This window comes from Rhinolophus hipposideros (genome assembly GCF_964194185.1).
Source record: "Rhinolophus hipposideros genome assembly, chromosome: 23".
Lineage (NCBI taxonomy): Eukaryota > Metazoa > Chordata > Mammalia > Chiroptera > Rhinolophidae > Rhinolophus > Rhinolophus hipposideros.
Genome location: NC_138069.1, coordinates 42,508,066 through 42,527,404, shown reverse-complemented (window position 1 = coordinate 42,527,404; position 19,339 = coordinate 42,508,066). Strand labels below are relative to the sequence as shown.

At 59.3% G+C, this 19,339-nt stretch overlaps 1 protein-coding gene across 7 annotated transcripts in view; it reads right to left on the bottom strand.

Annotated features, from left to right (window-relative positions):
• Positions 1–19,339, bottom strand: part of TNRC18 (trinucleotide repeat containing 18) — a 74,789-nt gene that overhangs the window by 37,447 nt on the left and 18,003 nt on the right. For 3 of the 7 annotated variants that reach the window (XM_081036025.1, XM_081036028.1, XM_081036026.1), the window contains exons 3-11: positions 15,332–15,487; positions 13,061–13,186; positions 10,926–12,638; positions 6,119–6,221; positions 5,594–5,799; positions 5,014–5,160; positions 4,240–4,430; positions 2,530–2,962; positions 349–1,347 (exon numbers count right to left, since the gene is read on the bottom strand). In XM_081036025.1, coding sequence (XP_080892151.1) covers positions 349–1,347; positions 2,530–2,962; positions 4,240–4,430; positions 5,014–5,160; positions 5,594–5,799; positions 6,119–6,221; positions 10,926–12,638; positions 13,061–13,186; positions 15,332–15,487 — 4,074 coding nt within the window. The remainder of the gene's footprint in view (positions 1–348; positions 1,348–2,529; positions 2,963–4,239; positions 4,431–5,013; positions 5,161–5,593; positions 5,800–6,118; positions 6,222–10,925; positions 12,639–13,060; positions 13,187–15,331; positions 15,488–19,339) is intronic. The other 4 variants (XM_081036030.1, XM_081036031.1, XM_081036027.1 and 1 more) reach the window with 3 other exon arrangements.

Genomic DNA, 19,339 nt, shown 5'->3' with positions numbered 1-19,339 from the left:
ACTGTGGTTGTGTGAGCCAATACATTTCCTGCCTTTTTCTAAGCCAATTGAAAATCAGAGTTTCTATCCCTTGCAACCCAACGAATCCTGCTAATACAAAACTCACCACTGACAAAACGGGGAGAAATTTCACCACCAAGAAACCCCATAGATCAGTTGCGCATGTGAAAGTCCATAACATATTGAACTGGTCACAACGGTAAGTTTCATGTTACGTGTATTTTACGACAATTCTTAAAAAGTGACTATGAAAAAGCCATATCCTGGAGGTTGTCGAAATTTTTAAACCTTCTGAAAAAAACTTTTTAAAAACCAACCCATAGAAACGCCCCGCCCCACATGGCTCACCTCCCACCTCCTGGCTCCTCTTCTCCAGCTCCAGCTCTGCGATCTCGCTCAGCAGGGTGATGCCATGCAGGAAAGTCTGCTCCAACACCAGGCTCTGAGCGGCCTCCAGCTTCTCCAGGGCCTGGGCTCCAGTGCCCGGGGAGGGCAGAGGCCTGGCCTGGGGCAGCTCTGCAGCGGCCGCCAGGGCGTTCATGCCAGCCAGCGGGTCCTCCAGGCCAGGCAGGAACTGGTCGGAGCCCTCCTCTTCCAGGAAGCAGGCGCTGCCCAGCACAGGTGCAGCCTCCCGGGCGTCTGGATTCAGGCACTCTCCCTCCCTGGCTGGCACGTCACAGTCTACTGATTCCAGGCTGGGCTGGGGCTCACTCGGGGCGGCTTGGGCCAGACCTTCCTCGGGCACCGCCTCCGCCACGGGCATGGCCACAGCCACGTCCACAGGCACCTCCACAGGCTCCTCCTTAGCCTCGACCAGTGTCTCGGGGGTAAGCCGCCCCCCCAGGTCTGAGTCGGCCGTGCAGGATACTGTTCGGCCCGGCGAGTCAACCCCTGCTTCAGCCCCTTCAGCAAAGTCTGGGCACCCAGAGGGCTCCACAGCACCCTGCCCACTGGCGCCCAGCGCCTGGGCCTCCAGCAGGCCACTTCCACAGCCTCCCGTGGAATTCGGGGACGCCATGGCTTCCTCAGGGCGCAGTGCCAGCGGTGACTCGAGGGAGGGCAGCTCCTGAGGGCCTTCGTCCATGTCCTCTACCTCTGCCTTTACCTCCCGCTCCACCAGGGGCTCTGCGTCCGGGCCCTCCCGCAGCGGCTCTGGGATCTTGGAGGGGGATAAGCGGATGGGCTTGTCTTCGGGCGAGAGCGCCAGGCGCTCAGGGCCGTCAGCTGGGAGCGGCACATCAGGCGCCAGGCCATCGGCATCAGCGGCTGCGGTGGGCTGCAGCAGGAACGGGTAGGGCCTCCCATAGTGTGGTGGCAGGGCTTGAAACGGGTACCTGGGCGGGACATCTGCCAAGGACATTGCAAGTCAGCAGGGCCTCTTCTCCTGCCATGTCTCACATCCCTGGGTCCCCATCAACGCCCACCCACCAGCCAGGACAGAGGCCCATAGCCCTCTCTCTGCTCACTGGGATCCAGGCAGCATCAGAGGAATCCCGGGGCCACCATCCTGTCCCCAAGAGTCTTCAGACTCAAACAAAGGCAAAAACCACAGTCGGCGCTTTCTCTAGCCCCTCCCTGCTTCGTACCCGGCGCATGGCTGGACTAGAAGCAAATGCTTCTTTAATAAGACCCCAAATGGTCCCCACCCAGTCGGTGCCATCACTGGCCTCCATTTCACAAGAATTGCCTGCCACACCCCATTAAAGCAAAGTTGGGGAATCCATGTTGTGAAAAAAATGATAGTAAGTAATACAGGGCTGCCCCCCCAATCTTTCACTCCCAACTCCCTCCCGCCCCCGAGTGAAGTCTCCCTGACAGCAGGATAGTGTGTGCCTGAATCTGTGCAGTGTTCCCAGGGCTTGCCCTCAGCTGGGCAAGTGGCAGGTACTTAACAAGAGCCCAACCGGGGAGACAGATGCATGGAGCAGCCCCTGGGGCCAGGCATGTGCTTGGCACTGGACATTAGCATGGCATCAAATCTCCCCAGAGAAGGGCAGCCACTTGCCCAAAATCACACAGCATTCTGGTGGCAGAATCTGAAGTCGAACTCCAGTGGTCCCACGTGCACTCTTACCATCACCAGGAAGGAAGAACACAAGCCTCAGGCCCCATCCAGGCCACCTGCTGCATGTCCCCACTGATACAAGACAGGGGGGTGGGGTACAGCCCAGAATGTGTGTCCCTGTACTGCTATCGTGACAACTTAGCACCTACTATGCGCCAGGCATGGTGCTGAGTATCCTATGGGTCCTTACTTTGCTCAATGCTCAGAACGAGTCCTTCTGAAACATGTTCTACTATTGTGCCCATTTCCTCTGACACTACTACTGAGGAGGGGCTGGGGAGAGATTCTGTCGTACTGTGTGCTGTTCGTGCATTCATTCCAGAGCCTGGCAGTGGGCCCGGTACATGATAGGCACTCAGCAGACAAAAGGAATGAAGGAATAAAGGAATAAATGACTAACTGAACACATGGGGGCAAGTTTTCTCGGAAGCATACAGCTGCCTGGGTCTCAGCCATGCCCCTACCTGAGAACAAGGCCTGGAAGGGGCTGGGGGCTTCCTTCTCCAGCTCCAAGTCCTTCTTCTCAACAACATTCTCAGGCGCCTCCTCCTTGCGGGTGATGCCAGGTGTGGGTGGCGGGGAGGCAGGTGGTGGACTGGTGGGGTGGGAGCTGGGCGTGGCAGGGTAGGCATAGGTGGGTGGCGGTTTGGTCACATCCTCCAGCTTCTGAATGACCTTAGCCTTCAGGGCAGCCACAGGGGAAGCTCGGGGAGATGGCGGTGGGCTCATGGCCTTGCCATAGGTGCCCGTGGAGCCAGCAGCCAGGCCGGGGGGCTTCCGAGGCAGCAGCCCAGGGGCCGCGGCAGCCAGGCTGGCCTTGCCCGCAGCCTCCAGGCTCCGCTTGTTCACTTTCTCCTCCATGTCTGCCCGATGCTCCTGGGCCTTCAGCCGCTCCTGCTGGGTTGGAGGCCAGCAGGCAGGGTCAGCTTGGCAGGAGCCATCACCCAGCACCTTCCCTGTCCCCAAGGACTGCCACCTCAGCCCACAGAGAACCTCACACAGGGACCGGGGTACTAGCTGCCCACCCCCAGCCTGAGGTGGACATTCCGTCACAGCATGCGTGTAACAAACATGGCATTCCTTGTAGAACCCCAGCAGATGGGGTTTCAGGGACCTCCAGTCCGGACCCTGGCGCCACAGGGACCCTCACAGTCAGGGCGAGGGGGGCCAGGACAGAGGCATGAGGGTCCTGAAGATTAAGGAGCCACCCTGCTCCTGCACCTTCACGGCATTAGGATAGCTACCTGCACAGAGAACTCACTACCTGTCTTATCTCAAAACCCCTCAGGGCAGGCAGGGGGAGTCTTCCTGTCTTTGCTGACTTATGAAGACAACAGGGAGCTGGCTCAAGGACAGCCAGTGCTTGTGGGGGGCCAGGCAGTCCACACACAAAACACACTGGAGAAATGCTCCCCGTACCAGCCACTCATAATTACTCAATCTCACTGACACCCGATAATGTAGGAATTACTAGCATCTCCCTTTTCCAGCAGAGGAAACTTGAAGCACAGAAAGGTGAAGTCACTTCCCCAAGGGCACACAGCCAGGTATAACAGAGCTAAGGTTCAAACCCAGGACGCTGTTGGCTGTATGTGCCAGCTCTGCCGACTCCTCATGAGTGGCTGCTGCACCAGGAAGGGGGGACAAAGCCGAGCAGAGGACAGACATCCCAGAATACCTTCAAGGAGATAGGAGGACGGTGGCTTTTGTGGAGTCCACCCACATGGGGGTGCTCCTCATGTCTCCTGTCCTATGGGATCAGGCTCTCCTCAGAGGAGAGCCCAGGGCCACCAAGTGGATAGCCGGGCCAGTCTGGGCACAGGATACAGTGGGAGCTCACTGGGATCCCGTCATTGTCCCATCCAAACTACCCCAGTCCACAAGGCCACCTCTCCTGCCTCAGTCTCCCCACTGCTCCCTGTCCCCCGCCCCTGCCAGGCTCTGCCCGCCTCTGGGCCTTGCTCACCCTACCCCTCTGCCTGGAGGGCACCTCTATGATTGACTCCTTCAGGTCTCTGGGTAGATGTCACCCCAGGAGGCCCTCCCAGACCTCTAGCCTCATACTCCATAACTGTTTGCAGTTTCTGCTGGTGGTCCTATGTGCCGTGCCATTGACAGGAGCACTCTCACTGCGCCCCCTCCCCACCGCCCTGTGAGCGCCCCACCCCACTCACCACGAGCTGGGCGCTCCTCTGCAACTCCAGGGCCTGGGCCGCCTGCTGCTGCAGGTACAAGAATTCCTGCTGCCGCAGGAAGTGCTGCTGGGAGAAGAGCTGCAGCTGCTGGGCGTGGTGCAAGGAGCTGCGTCCTGGTGGATACAGGGCAGGCCAGAGGGGCGGCACTGCGGCCCGCTCCATCAGCTCCGCTGGGGGTGAGACAGACAGTGAGGCTGACCCACAGCCTGACACTCCGCACCCCCCTCCATTGTGCAGATGGGAAAGCTGAGGCCAGAAAGAGGACATTCAACAGGGGTGGAGCTGGACTTGACTGGACTCCTGGATGCTCTTCCCCTTGCTACGGGCAGCCACATCCCAGGCCCAGGACTCAGGGCCTGTCCACAACCCACCTGGGACATCCCCAAGGCCTCACAGCTGTAGCATACTGACGGAACTCCTAGCTTATTCCCCCACTGCACCCAGTGGTCTGCAAAGTAGATCCCTGGGGGAGGGGGTGCCAACACAGGGGGTCCACGCCTCACCAGGGCAGCCCTGCTTTGGTTCTCTGCACGGTTTCTGAGTAGGAGCTTATCACAACAGGGACCCCTGTGGCTTTATCACACATGGAAACTATGGATGGACATTAGAACGTCCTCTCTGAGCCCCAGCCATCCATTCTGCTGAGAGGACCCTCTCCCCCCCACCGCCAGCAAGAGGTGCTTAGTATTTAGGACAGACTTGCTGGGTGCGGCCACTGAACCCCTTGTCCCCCACCACATGGCCACCACTTACCAAAGTGAGGCAGATGATCGCTGGGAATGACCACTAGCTGGCCAGACTGGGGGTCCCTGACAAACTGGTAGGCTGATGGCAGGGAGCCCCCCAGGCCAGGTGGGAAGGCGGGTGCCATGCCCTGGTGCAGAGAGGGGGGACCCAAGCCTAGAAGAGACCCAGGCCCAAGTCAGTGTTGGGAACCCCAAGCCCAGCCCCTAATCTGCCCACTCCCCAGCTCCCCACCTCCTGGGACCTCCGTGCAGGAAGCCAGGGATGAGGGCTGCACACAAGCCCACAGCTACCCACCCCTGGGCACCATCCCTAAACAGGCTGAGCAGAGAAACGCCATGAGGCCGACGCAATAATCACGACCATCCTGGACAAATGTGGGAAAGGCAGCATGGCAGAGGTCGCCCTGACAAAGGCAGGAGCTACCAGCTCTGAGGATGGGTCCTGGCCACCCTCCACCCACAGTCCTGTCCTACTTTTAACCAGCCACCAGAGCTGGGTTCCAGCAAGAATCTCGTGGGGCCTACCCTAGCCCCACACACCTCCCCGCCCCTCCCACCAAATAAGGGAGCAACAGTCCCATCCTCACCGTAGGGGTGTCCAGCAAGCCACATGGATGTGCTACCTGAGCGGGGCAGCCAGGGGTGAGTGGCCAGGTGGGCCGCAGGGTCTGCGGACCAGCGACCTGAGCCCGCCAGCGCTGGGCCCCCAGTTACCATGAGGTTGGGGTTTAGGCCGTTAGCAGCACAGCTGGTGGGGTGTAGGCGGGCCAGGTCGGCCAGCTCCTTACTTTCTCTGGAAGAGAACAGAAATATCAATGATAGCCTGGACAGCGGCCGGGACATCGCCCCAAGTATCCAGTAGACAACAGGCCACTGTCAGGACAGCACTGCACCCAGTGTAGAGAGGCACGTGCTCCGGTCAGAAAGGGCCCCAGGCCTTCCCAAGAGAGGGGCTGTGGGTCCCCTGGCCCAGGATCAGGGTCCTGGGCTGGGGTAGCTCCCACTGTCAGCACCATGGCCCCCATGGTCAAGGGGCCAGGCCCATCTAGGGTCATCCCCGTCGCCCACTGGGGATGCTCCCAGACTCTCCAGGCCCCCGCTGCTCCCCTCACCTGAGCAGCTTCTCTTGGTCCCGGTCCAGTCTCGCCCCCAGCAGCCGCTCCTCCCGGTGGCGGCCCCGCTCATCCGCGCAGTCCTCGTCAGCCCGGCCATGCCCTGTGAGGAGTGGGCAGTGAGCCCCAGTCCAGACCCCCACCCGCCCCCCTCAAGCCCTCCACATCTATGCAGCTCCTTCCCCCTGGAGAGCCTGCCCTCCAATGTACCTATACCTCCAAACGCCGCCAGGCGTCTTCTGTGCCGGGAAGACTCCCTCTGTCACCCCCAAGAGCTTCTATGGAACTCGCACAAGTGACTGGACAGCACAGTAAAACATCCGAAAACCAAGCGCGTAACAATTTGACGCGAGGCCGCACAGTGTTCACGAACACTTCTCACTACTTCAGTGCCATCGAGGCAGGTCCCGGGGGTATGAAGAAACCACAACCCAAAACGGGCTGCCGCTCAGCACAGCCAGAGCCAGGGCACGGCAATCAGCCACCACACTGAGGTGCCGCCACATGTTGCACAACTAATTTGTGGCTAATCTTTTAAAAATCAAGTCAGAGAAGTAAAACCGGAGGCCACCGTCCACGTGGGTGAGTGGAAGATGTGGGAGCTGCCCCCCGACCACCTGGCCCTGCCGTGGTGCTCAGTAGGAGCCTCCCCACCCGTGGCTGGTCCAGCCGCACCTCCCCTGAACTCCCCGCCCTCCCACAGCACAGAAGGCGGGTCCCCAAGTTCAGCTTGGCACACAAGGAGGAGTGGAGGGGGCAGGAGCCTCTGGAGGGTCCCCACCATCTGTCCTCGTCACCTGACACCTCTGCCAGCCCCTGCCCCAGCCCCTTCATCCTGGTGTTCTCTACACCATGAGGCAGAACTTGGTGCATGTGTGAAAGCCCCGGGCAGGCCAGGGCATGGGAGGCGGCGGTCACTGGCAGGAGAGGCTACACCGTGAGCGGCTGAGGCTTGTCTTAAAGGAGAAATCGGCAGAGGCTGAATTAACGACTTCCCTCAGGGTCGGGCCCCCCAGGGCTGGTGTCTTCCCACCTACACAGGGTTGCCGAGGGTGGCAGATGGGCGCTAGTCCAGGACCCCACCAACAGGGCACACGCACCTGCCCTGAGGACCCTGTGAAGCTCGGGCAGCCCTGTCCCCCAACACCCGGTGTCTCTGGTGGTGCGATCAGGGAACAAGGCTGCCTCTGGCTCACACGTTGTCACTCTGCTGGAGACAAGTTTCTGGGCCCCTCGCCAGGATCCAGCAGCAATCCCACATTCATGACCCTCGTGGGCAAGGATCCCATTTGCAATGCTGCCATGAGTCGTCTCCCCCTCATTTCTCCTCCCTGCACCCACAAAACCAGGAGCTACCAAACAGAGCCCTCGGGAGAGGCTTCAGGAAGGTGGGAACCCTCCAGTCCCAGAACAAAGGAGAGGAGCCAGGAGAGGGTACAGCAATGTGTCCAATGGACCAAGCACACAAGGGGACAGCCAGGCAGCCTTGCATCGGGGAGGGGACGTGTCCACAGAGGCAGCTGGACACCTGGGGGGGCCTGGGAGGCTGCCCTGAATGTTCTGGAAGTTCTGGGAAGTTCCCAGCCCAGGACAACTAGGAAGTGCAGTGCAAGTTTAAGCAGAGAAAAGCCAGCAAGTCGGGGCAGGAATGAGGGCAGACGAGGGGGGCCGGCTGTCCTCTATCTTCCCAACTTCTCGACCTGCTCCTGAGGGACACAGAGGTGTACCCCTGGCTGCCTGCAACGTCATGTCACGCAGACCTTGCTTAGCAAAGGCGCCAAGCAGACACTCCATATATGCCAGCGCAGTCACCCCACTGTTCCCAGCACGTGGTGAGCAGGCAAGGAGGCACAGGGAAGAGGCTGATGGTGGGAGGACAATGCCACCCAGTTTGGGGCGAGACCCAGCCAGGGTGTCTTTAGGTTCCAACATCATTGTGGTTCCCAAGCTCCCAGTCTGCGAAGCTGGGAGAGTCTCAGGTTCTCCTTCCCAGGGCTGCTGGCAGGAGATGGTGACCGGTTCTACGTAAAGGCAGCGTTCTTAAGAAGGGTAATGACAGAGAGTTCGTATGGGGCTGACTGCACTTGTCTGCTGGGCGCGGGGCACTGTTGTTTGGAGCTCACAGGAGTAAATAACGCCTGTCCTTAGTCCATCTCAGGGGCCAAGATCCCCGTGAAGCCAGCCCAGACCCTGTGTGAGCAGTCAGGGGCATTTATCCAGAAGGATCTAGGGCTCCTAGGCATTGTCAGAAGCTTTAAGATCCTAATGCCCTGAATGTGAGCAGAGAAAAGGCAGGCCTGTTTACGAAGTACCTACTATGCACCTGCCAGCCCACCTGGTATCAAGGAAGGAGGCAGCCCTCGCTATAGCCATGTGGTAAATGTGGAAACGGGGGCCCAGAGGGCATAGGCCTCTTGGTCAAGGTCATGCAGCTGCAAGAGGCAGAGCCTGGATTTGAACCCACTGACAGGCAGACACCACAAAGTGGGAGATGGAAAAGAGATAGGAGACTGGGGGTCGATGACCACTCAGTTGGGGTACCCCCAACTCCTCCCTTCCTTCAAAAGTGCCCAGATTGGGAAGAAACCACCATTTCTTATGAGAATTTTGTTTTAAGAAGGGGAACAATCCAGCCACCTACTTTTTAACTGTCAGTAGCAACAGAGAAAGGCAGATTCAGGCTAATCCCTGAAGGTCTCATCCCAAACCTGTTACATCTCCCCTCTCTGCCCCACACTCTCCTTGTCACATACACACTACCTGTCACATTTACACACATTCTCTCACACACACACAACCCCATGGACACAGGCAGGTACTCAGGGCTCCAGGATGAGCTCTGGGGACTGTGAGCCCCCAACAGGGGTGCCAAACTGTGTCACGTGAGCATTCTTTAAGGGAAAGGACCCGAAAAGATCTTCTGCCTCCCACAGGGGTCCACAGCCCCAAACCTCTGACCCTAATGGGAGGGCTTGTTCACCACCAAGCCGACCACCCCCAAGCCAAAAGCTATTGCCCACTCCTTCAATCCCAGACTAAGGCAGGGCCTGGTGCAAGCCCCCCAGGGTAAGACGATGGGCTCCCCTGGCTGGGGGAAAAGGGCTCCACACAGAACAATGGGCTCAATTACTCATTCAACAAACATTCCCTAAGCATCACTCACTCTGAGCCACCTAGGCCAGATGACAATCCTCTGCAGCCACAGTGTGCCTGCAGGTGGGCGGGGCCAGTCTGGGCCTTACTGGGCTCATCTGGGAGAGCAGGCCTGAGACAGCAGGTGCAGAGGAAGCTGTGACAGGACACAGCAGTAGTCGCTCACCGTGAACGAGGATGAAGCCCAGGAGTCAATTAGGGTAGGCACAGTGGGGCCAAGGGAGGGATGGGGACCCAGAGACGTGCACCCAAGACGCCTCCGCAGTTCTATAGGAGTAAAATCTGGCAGGTGCAGGGAGGCGGCCATATGGGTGCCACAGACAGGGACCAGGGATGAGGGTCTGAGCTGGTGGGTACAGGGAGTGAGCTAGGGCTGGGGACAGAGGCACAGGGAAGAAACTGAGGCTAACTGTTGAGAAGTCACATAGGCAAGGAGCAGCGGGACAGTTTTCTGAGGCCCTTACCCCCAGCCTGCCAACCCCACCCCGCAGTACCCTAAACACAGCCCAGGTCAGGGTGGTGGGGTGGCCTCATTGCCCAACCCGCAGGCAGGCCCCTGGCTCAACAGTGGGCTCTCTTCTGGGCAGACCAAGTCCAAGGTCCCAACAAAAACGCCACAAATATCAACTCTCCAAAATCCCAGGAAGGGTTCCAACAGTAAAATATGCAAGGGACAAAAAGAAACACAAACAATCCAAGTTCTGGAAAAACATTCAACTCCACTAGTAATGAAAAGAAATGTACCAGTCTTTTCTACCAAACTTAGCAGCAGTTGTGTGTTTTTTAATAATACTAAAACACAATTCTGAGGAGTTGAAAATGAACTCATATACTGCTAACAGGCATATAAAATCCCTAACTACCTAAGAAGTCACTGAGGGAGTGAATTCAAGACCCCTGACAATGCTGGGACCCTAATTCTGTCACACTCAGTCACTCATTCACTCACTCACGTATCACTTATCAAACACCTACTATGTGCCAGGCCCCAAGCGAGGTACTGGGGACACTGAATGAGGTAAGGCACAGTTACCTCCCAAGAACTTAGAATGGAAAGCTTAAAGCTAGTCTACTACTAGGAACATATTCTTAGAAGATGACTGAAAACCATGAAGCTGCAATGCACAAAAATACTCAATGCAACGTTCTATACACAGAAAACAAATCAGAGAGGGAAAACTAAAATTCCCACAGGGGAAGGGCTAGCTGAACTATGGTGCGTGCTCTCAATGGAATAGTAAAGGCCAATAGAAAATGACAGTTATAAAAAGTTTGCAATAGCGAGAGGAGACAACCCACAGTGCAACGTGGGAAAAATGCAGAGGTCCAAGATCTGACATGTGCTAGGACCACTGCAGGAGAAGCAAATTGCACAAGAATGAATCCCAGGTAAGATCTGAAAGTGTTCAGGGGGTTGGAAAATATAATGGTCCTTTCTCCTTTTCTCCTGCATTTTAAATGTTTTACTACATGTATGATACAAAAAGCAATAGACTTTAAATAGCAGTTGCAGCCCTGGGATAAAGGACAAATGGGACCAGGCAGGTGGGGAGAATAGGGGGTGAAAGAAGGCTAGGATACAGGTAAAAATGCAAACCAAAGGTGGGAGGGGTGGAAAGGGGGAGAAAAGGTGAGGGGGGTATCCAGGACCCACCTTTGACGTTGCTCAGTGACAGGGAGCGCTCCTGGTCCGCCAGCCCAGACCCCAGCCGGCCACTGCCACCACTGTCTTTCTGCCGGGCCACTGCAACTGCAATGCCCACGGGCGGGTGTCGCACCTCTGCTTCACCCTGGGCACCAGAGCCCTCCCGCCCAAAGGCCTTGGCACTTTCAGGCCTCTCCGGATCTCGCTTCAGCTGCCTGCCCCCAGCTGGCGCAGGGCCCCCAGGGTGTGGGAGGCGGGTCTGAGCCCGTGGGGCTCCCGTGGTGGTCGGGGCAGGCTCGGGTTTCATGGTGCCCAGGCCTCCAAAGGGGCTCTTCTTGCCGCAGCCTCCGGGGCGCACCGCCACGGCCTCACGGGCAAAGCTGCCACTGTACTTGATGAGGCTCTGCATGGCAGAGGCCTCTCCCGCCCCGTGGGCCGCAGCATGCAGGTCGGCTCCGGGCCTGGCGCAGGTGGCCGCAGCGCGGGGCAGCGCACCCCCGGGGTCCAGGTAGGCCTTCTTGGAGACTGCAGCGGCCTCCTCCTCGGCGCGGCTGGCGTGGTGGTGCTGCGCGGCCAGCACCGCCATCTGCGTGGTGGCGAAGTTGCCCAGCTCGAAAGGTTTCCACTTGTGTTCAGGGCCAGCGGGAGGGGGCGGTCGCGCAGGCTCCAGGCCAAAGAGCTTGGCGGCCTGCTGGGAGGCGGGAGCCCCGCGGGGGGCGCGCTCGCAAGGCCGAGGTTCCGTCTCGGGCTTGAGCAGCTCCTTGGCAGGGAGGTAGGCCCGCGGGTCCGGGGAGGCGCGCGTGGCCCTTGCTGGCGGTGCCTCGGCTGGCGGCGGCCGCTTGAGCGAGCGGATCACGGAGCTCTTCTCACGGAGCCCCTCGGACCGGTCCGGGGGCGGCCGCGGGGACCCTGGCGGCCCCTGCAGAACGCCGGGCCTACCCACCTCGCGCTCCCGGGCTCGGGCATCGCGCGCCTGTGACGCGATCTGGATGGGTCCCGGGCGCTCGTCGAAGGCCTCCACCGAAGGCACGAAGGTGGGCGCCACCACACGGTGCTCCCGGCCTGGCTCACGCGCCGTCGGGGCCGTGGGGAAGATGGTGTAGACGCCGGCGGGGCCGGTCTGTGAAGCGAAGGCGCTGGCCGAGGTGGGTGGGGGCGCAGGCGGACCCTTGCCTGCTGGCAGCGGTGGCAGCGGCGAGGGGCAGGGGCACGGCCCGGGCAGCAGGGCCTCTGCGCGCCGCAGCCGCGTGCTCTCTTCCTGGCGTGTAGCCTCCTTGGTGCCACGGGCCGCATCGGCCACCAGCGCAGGGAGCCCTGCGTCCCCCGCACCGTTGCAGAGGCTCAGGGTCGATGTTGGCAGCGGGTTCTTGCCCTTGGACTCAGTGGTGGCCACACCTAGTGTCCGCGGTGGCCCTGGCTCAGCCAGAAAGGGCGACAGGCGCTCAGTGAGGCGCGGGTGCCCGCGGTCCTGGCGGCCCTCCACCCGCGCCTCCTGGGTCAGGTCCACCACGCTGCGCGGCCCGGCAGCCTCCTCGCGGGGCCGAGGGTCCTTCTTGCCGAACAGCGGGGGCGGCTCCCCGCCGCGACCGGCTCGCTCCTTGGCTGTACCTTCCCGCGAGCCTTTGGATGGAGCGCCTGAACAGTGGCTTCCTGGGGTCCTGGAGGAGGGCGCGTGAGAATGCAGGGCGCCCGGAGCCCCTGGGGCAGGCAGGTAGAAGCCCTCTGCAGAGAAGAAAGAGCGCAGCTGTGATGCGGCATCCCCCTCTGACGGACTAAGGCAAACGGGGCCCCTGAAGGGTGTCAAAGGGTGCCCTGCAACCCCAAGGTAAGGAGGGCCATGCACAGCGCAGCCCTTGGGAGGGCAGGCTCTGAAAATGGTTAGAACCAAGTTTAAATCTTGCCTTAGCCACCTAGTAACCTCTCTGGGCCCCCGTTTCCTCATCTGTGAAAAGAGAAGAGGCCAGGGCTGTTTTAAGAGCTGGCGGGCCTAAGAGGATAGGCAAGCAGAGCAAACCAGAAGGCTCCAGAAGGCTGTGGGGACCCTTTGGGGATGGGTGCTGCTGAGTAGTGGGGGGTGGCACACAAAAGTCCTTCAGAAGTTACCCCCAACCACAGACCCCCAGTCTCCCCACTTTTCTCCTGACCTTTCTGGGTATCGAAAATGCTGGGCTGGCCCAGCTGGCTGAGGAGGGGGCTCCCACTGCTGGGGGGCTCCAGGTGGTTCAGGTGGAGGTAGGATGGGTACAGCCCGCTGGGCAGGTGGGAGAAGCCTGGAAGAGAGAGAAGAGAAGCGGGGCTGGACCACCTCATTCCTTCCACTTTTCCTTGGAGCTTCCTTCTGGCACTCTTTTCTCTGGAAATAAACTATTTTGGCTGGCAGCCCTCCCCCCCACCCCGTTCCAGGAGCCTGAGGTTTAACACCAGCTTCCCAGGGTGAGGCTTGCCCCCATCCCAACCCTGGCGCTTCAGGCCTCCCTCCCTCCAGGCCCAGGCAGGACCCAGGAACTTGGGCTCTCAAATCCACCAGGAAGAGGACCAGAATGGATCCAACTAAGAGGACAGTGATGACAATGGCAGCTCTCCAATCACAGGCCAAGCACTGTCAACTGCTTTGCCTTTGTTTTTCTCATTTATACCTCAAAAACAAACACACACACACAAAACTCCTGTGAGGCAGGATTACTCTTAATATCCTTGTTTATAGATGAGAAAACTGAGGCTCAGAGAGGACCCCTTGAGGACCCCTGTGAGACCCCAAAGTCTCACAGCAGAGAAGCCTGGCTTTGAACCCAGGTCACCCAGACTCAATCTCGCTCAACACAGACCAGGTTTAAGGGTTTCATGGGTCCCTTTCCTGCTGTGGAACCCCAAGCAGTCATTCACCATCTCTGAACCTCAGCTCACTGAGCATCTCCGGCTACCCAGACAGGTGCTAGAGCCTTGCAGGGACAGCAAAGATAGGAAAGGGTAGCCTCGGACAGAGAAATAAGATGCCTAAGAGGGCACAAAAGGAATGGAGGCTCAAGAGCCGCTCGGCAGGGTCCAGAAAATCAGGCAGGAGGGCAATGGGCACAGTGGAAGGTCCTGACACTCTGCCTGGTCTGTGGGTCCTATTGGAGATCCCTGAGGGACCTGGGACCCCATGCCCCTAGTCACTCCCTCTGAGGCCAGGGATGCAGGACTGTCCCTGGCCACACGGGGCCCAGGGCTTCCCCCACAGCACCACAATCACAAAACAATAAAGACCATCTGATACACATTATCTCATTTAGTCATTGAAACAGCGCTCCTGTGTAGGCCATCGGGTCCCTCAACTTTCTCATCTGTAAAATGGGCATAAGTCTCTACATCCCAGCTTGTTCCGAGGATAAAGTGAGTTCAAGTGCACAGTGCCTGGTACATAGTAAACACCCAATGTGTTTGTTGTCGTTACTATTATTGCTAGTATTTGCTGGCAAAGGAGAAAATGGAGTGTCAGGGAGGGCAGAGGAGCTGACGGCATACAGGCCAGAAAAGCAGGCAGCCTCTGCTTCAGGCCCCTCCAGGCCCCTCTGCTCTGGGGGCTCAAGCAGAAGGCTCAGATGGGATCCCAGCCCCAAAGGCCCACCATCACCGCCCTAGAGCCAATACCACCCTTTCTGTGCGAGGCACACACAATGGGGGATGACGGCCGGAGCACAGAGGAGGAAGTGGGGAGACCAGGGGCTCTGCCTACAGTGGGTGTTCCTAGGACCCTAACCTTCCCAAACCAGGAGCACCACAGGACACCTGGGTGGCAGGAGGAGGGAGCTAGCACCCAGCATGAAAAATCCACCAGAGCCAGAGGGGAAAAGGAGCGCAGGGTCCCCCAGGCCCATCCTTTCAATGACAGAGGGGAAACTGAGGCTCCAAAGAGGTCCAGGATTTGCTCCAAGCCAGGAGGAAGCCCGATCCCCATATTTAGGGGCATCACTGTAGAACTACAACAGAAGAGACTGACGGCCCCTGGTCCCACTGCTGCCACAATGAAGAGCTGACTGCATGTCAGGGAGACAGCGGCAAGCCAAACAAAGTAGGCCCTGCCCTCAGAGCTCTCTGGTAAGAAAATGGGTATTTCACAATTAAACACACAGAAATCCACTGTCCCAAGTGAGGTGGGGTGGGGGGTTAAGTCAAGCCCTGAAAGATGAACAGGAGAGAGCCAGTGGGGTGAGGTGAGGGGCTGCAAGCAGAGGGAACAGCCCGTGCAAAGGCCCTGTAACAGTGACAAGAAGAAGCACTGAGCATTTGAACGGAGGCCCAGGGATCGGGCTGGGCCCCACCAACCACAGCAGGGAGGGGTGCCTGTGGAGGGGAGTGGGCAGACGAGAAGTGCTGGGGACAGCCATCGGCCTGGCCTGGCAGCCCTCACCCCACCCGCCTGGCACACTCCTTACCTTCATGGGCATGGGCGGCCCACAGCTGCACCATGGGCAGGTTGCTGGGGGTGGGGGAGCGGAAGGAGAGGTCAGAGGGCAGGGGCACTGGGCTCCCATGGGATGAGGCTGAGGGCCCCATCCCGCTGGCCACAAAGCTGCCCAAGAAGGCCTCGCCTGCAGAGAGAAGGGGGGCTGTCAGGCAGCCACCAGGCCACCGCCACCTGGCCCACCACCCTGAAATCCCTGACTCTCCCTGTGTCTCCCCACTGTGAGGAGCTGACACTGGCAGGGACACCAAAAAAACCTCCCACCCCATCCCAGGCCCTTAGCCTCAGAACAGGCCTGGGTCAACTCAAATAGACCCAGCACTTGAGAAAGTGGTGAGACCCCAGGGGACAAGACAGAAGGAAACCGCACAGCAGACCTTCACTAGGGGCACCCAGCACTCTTCGCAGGAGGCCAGGCCCAAGCCCAGCCCCGTGGGGAGGTCTGGTTCTCCCCATCCACAGATGAAAGCTGAGGCTCAGTGAGGGGCAGGAACCTCCCTCCCTAGGCCACAGACTGAGGATGCAGAGGGGGACTCATGATCTGAGCCCCTGCTCCTGTTCTGGGCTGCTGGACCAGGGAAGACACCCATGAGTTGGGGAATTACCTCCCTGAGGACCCCACAGCAGTCCTGGACAGGCCCAGCCCACCAAGAACTCAGCTGGCCCTGTGCACCCATTTAACGGATGAGGGAGCTGGAGCTCAGAGATGGGAAGTGCCTGGTCCACAGCCTGGGAGAAGTGACTCAGAATGCACGCCCAGCAGCGGGCTCCAGAACTACGGTGACTTAGTGCATGAAATCAGTGAATGGATAACAGCTGTGAGCATGGCAGCTGATACGGTGCCAGCAAGCCCTGTCCCAGGGGGCCGTCCCTCCAGAAAACAGAACCCCCTCACCCAGGGTCCCTCAAATGGGGGGTGTGGTGGCTGAGTGCTACTTGGAAGGACAGCCAGCTGGGGCCTGGGTAGGAGCCACACCCCCCGCCACACCCCATTTCACCAGTCCACACCCTACCCTCCAGGGGAAGGCCCTGGCAGACCTCCTGGTCAAGGGCCAGTGGGAGTCTGCAAGACTCGGGCAAGGGGCTTCCCTTACCTGGCCTCAGTTTGCTCAGAAGCACATGGGGACAATAATGCGTCCCTTGAGAATTGTAGTGAAGGAGGCATGTATTTAATAGTGACAACAATGGCGGTGATGCCCATTCACTGGAAGCACCAGGCCTGGGGCTTGTGACCCTCCCGCAGCGCCCTCAGAAGGAGCGGCGGTGGCGTACACACAGAGCTGGGCACGAGTTACCAGGCACCCAGCAGAGGTCCGAGCAAAGGGCTTTCCGTGTGCCCCCTCAGTTAGCCTTTCCAAGGCCCAGAAGAGAAGTGACCGCAGGGGGCAGGCAGACACTGTGTGACTCAGGTGCCCAGGTGGCCCCCGTCTGTCCCCACCACCTCTGGGTCCGCAGCAGCCCTGCAGGCAGGCAGGGCCTGCACACCACAGCTGCTCACTCACCAACCACTTCCTGGGGACACAGACCCAAGCGTCCACCCAGTCCCTTTAGGGTGCACATAGGGAAAGTGGGGTGCAAGGGGCAGGGCCTCCACCTTGGTCCCCCAGAGTGGTGACGGCAGCAGGCTGAGCAATGGGAAGACAACTCTGGCCACATGCGCCATCAACACCACCACCCCGCGTCCGGGCCCCCACACTCCAGCCCAGCCCCTTGCAGCCCCCTCACCGGACTCCAGCGCTGAGTCCTCGGGACCCAGGGCCATGGTGGCCGGTTAGTCCACCCATGCAGCCCAAGTCTGGGCATTAGGGCCTCTGGGCCCCGCCAGGCCCCAGACTTCCTCCTTGGCTGGCAGGCAGGCGGGTGGAAGGCTCCGGAAGCCGGCAGCCAGAGGTTTGCGCAAGGGCTTACATCAGCCGCCAGCTCTTCCTGCCTCAGGCCATGCGGAAGCCCGGTGGCCCAGGCCTGCCCCTGCCCAGGCTTGTGAAACCGCCCAGCAGCAACCCCAGGCCCGGATGCCACCAACGGCTCTCGCCTGCCACAGGGGCTCGAAGGTGCCCAAACTCCCTCCCTGGGGCCCTGCTGGGGGAACTGGTGCCCTGGTGGGATCTCAGGCAGCTCTGTGAAATGGTCACGCCATCCCCACCTCAGGAGGACAGCAAGCAGGACAGTGGTATTTATTTGCATATATTCACTGCCCCCACCCCCAAATTATCCTCCTGAAGCAGCCAAGTGAGGGATCTCTGACCCAAATTCGATAAAGTTCCGACTGCTAGAACCAGAGTGCCTGCCTCCCTTTCCACATGGCCCTCCAGCACCAGCCCCCAGGCCTCCTTGAGACCCCTCCTCACTCATTCCTCCTTGGGGCCTGCACGTGTCTCGGAAGCTCGGCTCTCCGGGCCGAAGCCTGGCTCTGCCCAGGATAACTTGGAAGCGTAGATCTGTTTCCCCACGAGCGGGATCCCTCCCTGTGGGTGGGGACTGTCAGCCTCACTCCCCACCACCTCCAGTGCCAGGACCTGGCACCCAGCAAGCGTCAATGGTTGGACTGACTGATCACATGCGCATCGTTTCTCACTTCTCCGGACAGAAGCAGACAGGCAGGCTTAGGAGAGAAGGGAGGCAGAGCCGCTGACCCCAAGGACACCACATGCCACCCACGCCATCTGCCTGGTCTCCCGGGGCTGCAGCACAGGTAGCTGACCCCACCCCTTATCACCAACACCTCAAGACTGCTTCCTGAGCCCCACCAGCATACCTGGCAGTCTTCTCGCCTTCTAGGTATGCCTCCCCCCACCCCAGCTCCTCACACCCACCCATGGGGACCCAGAAGTGGCCGCCTGGGGTCACCAAGTGTGTAGACCTCAGGGCTTTGGCGGCAGTGACAGTCAATCCAGAGCTCACCGGCCTCTCCCTAGACTTTGCTAGAAATCTTCCAGCACAGCCTGCGGTGGGAGGGGTCTTCCGCCCTCCCACCACTGATTGAGCCCAAGGCTTGGCCCCCAACCCTGGGTCCCAGGCCACCCCCTGGTGGCTAGAGGCCTCCGTGTCACCTGCTCACCCACATACGCATCTCACTCGACGACGCTTTGGAAGCTAAGACCAATGACTGTGGAAACCTAAAACACATGCGTGTAACCATAATCAGTTATCTTCATTCATGATAATGGCCAACGCTGCCCAGCCCACAGGGGCACTGGACCCCGTGGGTACTTTACCACCTCACCTTCACGGTCACTCACAGAATCTTCGCAGCCCTTCATCGGGCACAGAAGAGGACAATCCCAAGTCACAGGGCACAGGGACAGGGCTGGGCCAGTCCCAACACCTAGCAATCCAGCCCTACACCCACTGTAAGGGACAGTCTCGCTCGGGCCACCAGGAGACCCTGAGAGAGTGTTCCCACTGTCCTGCCTGCCATCCCGAGCAGACCAGGCACTGTCACCAACAGGGCCCAACGCATGTTCCACATCCGCACTGGACACTGCAGGCGCCACCGGCCACTTGTGGCTCCCGAGCACCTGAGCTGTGGCTGGAGAGACTGAGGAACCACATCTCTCAGTTTATTAAATTTTCATTAACTTAGATTTAATTTAGCCACAGTCTGGGCTGAAGGCTCTTCCCTGCTGGAAACTGGAGTGGGACCAAGGACAGGCTCTCTGACAGACAAGTCCCCTACCACAGGGAAGGATTTGACAGAGGGGTCTCCTGGAGGATGACAAAGAGACAAACCCTGGCTCGGTGACTTTGGGCGAGTGCCTTAATTTCCCCAGGCTGCATGAAATGCATGCTATAGTGACATCGACGCCTGCGGGTGCACGTGGGAATTAAGAGTTCCTATTTTTAAAATACTTTCATGAAGTGTCATGCAATGTCGGCTGTCATTATTACTATTATTCTCGTTATTTATAATTACAAAACCTGGGGCTCGGAGAAGCCAAACCACAGCTCAAAGGTCAGGGTCTGAGTGGGACCACTTCCT